A 4270-nucleotide genomic window follows, 5' to 3' on the forward strand; every position below is an offset into this window, starting at 1 on the left:
GCAACTTAGCATATAGTATGGTGTTGTTGTATTACAGAGTATTCTTTTGTGTTTTGTGTGTGATTTGAGCTTGTTCGTGAAGTTTCGTGAGTAATAATGGTTGCTTTTAACAACTTTGATGTAATGGTTTCTGGGTAATCTCACACGTGATGGACTTCTGTAATCTGGTTGCGCTTTCTAGTTTTGACTGTGATTGGTCGTAAAAGCAGGGAAATTGTAAATCTTTTGTCGGTTTTTGTATTTATGCGTGATTTGAGCTTTTGCTTGAAGTTTTAGGAGTAATAATGATTCTTTTTAACGACTTTGATATAATTGGTTTCTGCGCAATCTGTCGAGTTATTAACTTTGCTCATTTTCTTGTACTTATTAGTTTTGACCGTGATTGGTTGTAGCCGCAGGGGAAATTGTATATCTTTTGTGGGTATTTGTATTTGTGTCTGATCTGATATTTATCTTGACGTTTTGCGAGTAATAATGATTGTTTTAACGACAAGTGATGGACCTCTCTCATCTTCTTCCACTTTCTAGTTTTGACTGTGATTGGTTGTAAGCTCAACGGAAGTTGTATATCTTTCGTGGATATTCGTGTTTTGTGTGTGATTTGTTTTTTTTCTTGACGTTTTGGGAGTAAAATGATTGTTTTTAACGACATTGATGTAATTGATTTCTAGGTAATCGGTCAAGTTATTAACTTTTCTCATCTTTCTCACGCTTTCTAAAATTTTACTGCAATTAGTACTGCCGTCAAATCGACGCCGTCGTCACCTGCAAGATAAGGACAAAAACTTGACTTTACTAAACAAGCGAGAAAGGCCCTTTCTATCTTATTAGTCAAGCGCGCCAGCAACAATCAAAAAACAGCGCTAACTAGAAATAGAAAGTGCTTTGTAAACGCAAAGGGATTTGTATATCTTTTGTCGATATTTGTGTTTGTGTGTGATTTCAGCTTTTGCTTGACGTTTTGTGAATAACGATGATTGTTTTTAATGACTGAGATATAATTGGTTTCTGGGCAATTCATCGCGTTATTAACTTTTATCTTCTTCTTGTACTTTCTATTTTTGACTGTAATTGGTTGTAAATGCAGGAAATATTGATTTTCTTTAAAAACAAGTTATTTGAGCTTTTACTTGAAGTTTTGTTAGTAATGATGATTGATTTAACGACTTTGATGTGACAAGTGATGGACTTTTCTCATCTTCTTGTACTTTCTGATTTCGATTGCTATTGATAGTTAACGCGGGGAAATTGGATTATGCTGATTTCTGAGTTGTGGTTGACAAAGACGTTTTTTTTAGTATTGTTCGAGCTCTGAATCTTGGTTTTCTTTAAAGACAAGTTATTTGAGCTTTTGCTTGAAGTTTTGTGAATAATAATGATTGATTTAACGACTTTGCTGTAATGGATTTTGACTGTGATTGGTTGTAAACACAGGGAAATTGAGTTTGCAAGATCGAGATTGTTGATCAGTCGTTGAAGTTTCATCGAGTAATAAGTAAATCAACAGTCAAGAATCTCTGATTAGTGTGAAGTACAATCTTCGGAAACTCATGATATCATAGGCCACTATCTCTTCTAACCATCGTCTAGCGTGCTCGTGTGTGTTCAAAAGTAAATCGGGATCTGGGAATTGAATGGAAATGTGAATTTTCCAAGGATTTGTGTGATCAGGTGATAACAAATTCGTGTGGTTGTTGCGCGTATGCTGGGAATCTGATAAGTTGATCCTCTAGTCGAGCTTCGCGTTGTGATTTTTTGGATTTGAACTTACCATGGATGAAGCTCCTTGCAGCACCAATGCACTGCCCCCGTTTATTGCGAAGATATATGAAATGGTGGATGATCCCTCCACGGATCCAATAGTCTCGTGGAGTTCAAATAATAAAAGCTTCATTGTTCGGAACCCTCCCGTTTTTGCAAGAGATTTGTTGCCTAGATACTTCAAGCACAATAATTTTTCCAGCTTTATTCGACAGCTAAACACTTACGTAAGAAATTCGTTTCACTTAATGTATTTGCAGTGATATTGTTTTTGAATTGAGTTTCAATCTTTTGGCGTTTTTGTTCTTGTCGAACCAGGGATTCAAGAAAATAGATCCCGAGCAATGGGAATTTGCAAACGACGATTTTCTCAGAGGTCAGCCACATCTTTTGAAGAATATCTATAGACGGAAACCTGTTCACAGTCACTCTGCACAGAATACTCATAGCGTTTCATCTGCGTTGACTGAATCGGAAAGACATGGGTATAAGGAGGATATTGAAAAGTTGAAGCGTGAGAACGAATTGCTTCATTCAGAACTACACAGACATAAACAGGATCATCAAGGACTTGAAATGCAAACGCAGGTTCTTACCGAACGTGTCCAACAAGTTAAAGACCAACAAAAGAACGTGCTGTTTACTTTAGCTCGAGTCATAAATAAACCAGGATTAGCTTTGAGTCTCATGCCGCAGCTGGAAATGAATGAAAGGAAGAGACGTTTGCCGGGAAACACCTTTCTTTATAACAAAACAGGCTTTCAAGATAATCAACCGAGTTCTTCCGAAAATTCGACTAGGGAAAATACGGAACCAACTTCTCTTTTGACTCTCAACAAGGAAGCGCTAGATCAGTTGGAATCTTCTTTGACCAATTGGGAGCACATACTGTATGATACCGATCAAGATGCGGTGAGACGGAGTTCTTCAATGGACTTGGATGAATCTATTAGTTGTGCCGATAGCCCTGCTATGTCTTACCCACAACTAACTGTTGACGTTGGATCTAAGGTTTCTGGTATTGACATGAATTCCGAGCCTAATGGAAACGCTACTCCTGATGTTACTCCACCAGAAAACCGAGTAGAGACTGCTAGTAATGTGCCAACAGGAGTAAATGATGTATTCTGGGAACAATTCCTGACTGAGAACCCTGGTTCTACTACTGATGTAAAGGCGGAAACGGAAGACACGGAGAGCAAAATAAGTGAATCCAAGACAGTTGAGAACGGGAAATTTTGGTGGAATACGAAGACAGTAAATAGCCTTACAGAACAGTTGGAACATCTTACTCCAGCAGACAGATCGTAATGTGGCAGGTCATGTACTTTTTCTGATAGTAAATGTTTTTCCTAAACGTTTTTTTAACCTCTGCTGTGTTGTAAATTTAGAGAAAGTGATTGTCAGAGTACATAGATTTTTGGTATATTGACCTTACCTGGCATTGCATGATATAGTGAATGATAGAGTCGATCAGTCTTGATGCTAGTTTGGCACAATTTTGGTTTACGTAGTTATGTTCTTTCCATCCGTGCCTGTTCATATTGCTGATTTGTGTTACACAAGATGGATCTTGTGCAAGCTTAAACGAATCTTATTTGCGTCATTCAATTCTGGTTGACGGTTAGGCCTGAAAAGAGCCTACGAAACAATGTGTTTGATCTCCTCTATGTCATCAAAGTTGAGATAGACTTTGTTGATGTGTAAATAGAATTGTGGCTGAAGCATATCGTTGGTCTGTAAATCGAAATATCCTGAAGTTTTGGAGACCACTGATCTGGAACTAGGCTCTTATGGTGAGAATGTGAGTGGCTTATGTTACAATAGTCTGAAGAGTTGTTTCCACGAGACTTGAGGTTGAACGCGTCAAGTTTCACTTGCTTCTTGTGATTCCTCACTAACCGTTTGCAGCTGATGGTGTATTTTGTTGATGATTATTCACTCTTTTATATGGGATATGCTGTCTACAGATGAGGGTGGATAGCGTAAATGTGTCCTTGTCGATGACATCTACTTTACTCTAATTTGCTTGAATTTGATGTTCTCTTGATAGTTAGTTCATTTGGTCTTATTCTTAGTTGTTGGTGTTATCTGCAATTTCCTGCTTACTTTCACATCTCAGTTACTGATGGTGAATGTTGGTTGCTGGTCAGGGATACAAGTTATTGTTGAAATTGTATACTGGATCTTGGATAAGTTTGACGTTAGTGTCAATGAAGTAAGTGAAAAGTACGAGAAACTAGAGTCTAAATACTAACAAAGACAATGAGCTTTAGGTGATCTCGTTCTGTCTTGGTTAGTAGAAGGTGACATATACCCCGTGAAATAGAAAAGTTATGATTGAGATTAAATACATGATCTTGGGTAAGTGTGACCTTTAGCGTCAATGAAGTAGGTGAAAAGTACGAGAAACTAGAATCTAAATACGAAATGAGACAAAAAGCTCTAGGTGATCTCGCGTGTCCTGACAGAGTTATCTAATACATATGCTAGTGAAAGCAAACATATA

General features: G+C 37.6%; 1 protein-coding gene across 4 annotated transcripts in view; it reads left to right on the top strand.

Moving 5' to 3' along the window:
• The window catches only part of LOC107857080 (heat stress transcription factor A-4a), a 7582-nt gene extending 4333 nt beyond the window's left edge, over nt 1–3249 (top strand). For all 4 annotated transcript variants that reach the window (XM_047410564.1, XM_047410566.1, XM_047410565.1 and 1 more), the window contains exons 2-3: nt 1435–1988; nt 2080–3249. In XM_047410564.1, the coding sequence (XP_047266520.1) occupies nt 1773–1988; nt 2080–3072 (1209 nt within the window). In that variant the 5' untranslated portion in view covers nt 1435–1772 and the 3' untranslated portion in view covers nt 3073–3249. The remainder of the gene's footprint in view (nt 1–1434; nt 1989–2079) is intronic.
• The last annotated feature ends 1021 nt before the right edge of the window (nt 3250–4270 follow it).

Source organism: Capsicum annuum, chromosome 4, assembly GCF_002878395.1.
Source record: "Capsicum annuum cultivar UCD-10X-F1 chromosome 4, UCD10Xv1.1, whole genome shotgun sequence".
Classification (NCBI taxonomy): domain Eukaryota; kingdom Viridiplantae; phylum Streptophyta; class Magnoliopsida; order Solanales; family Solanaceae; genus Capsicum; species Capsicum annuum.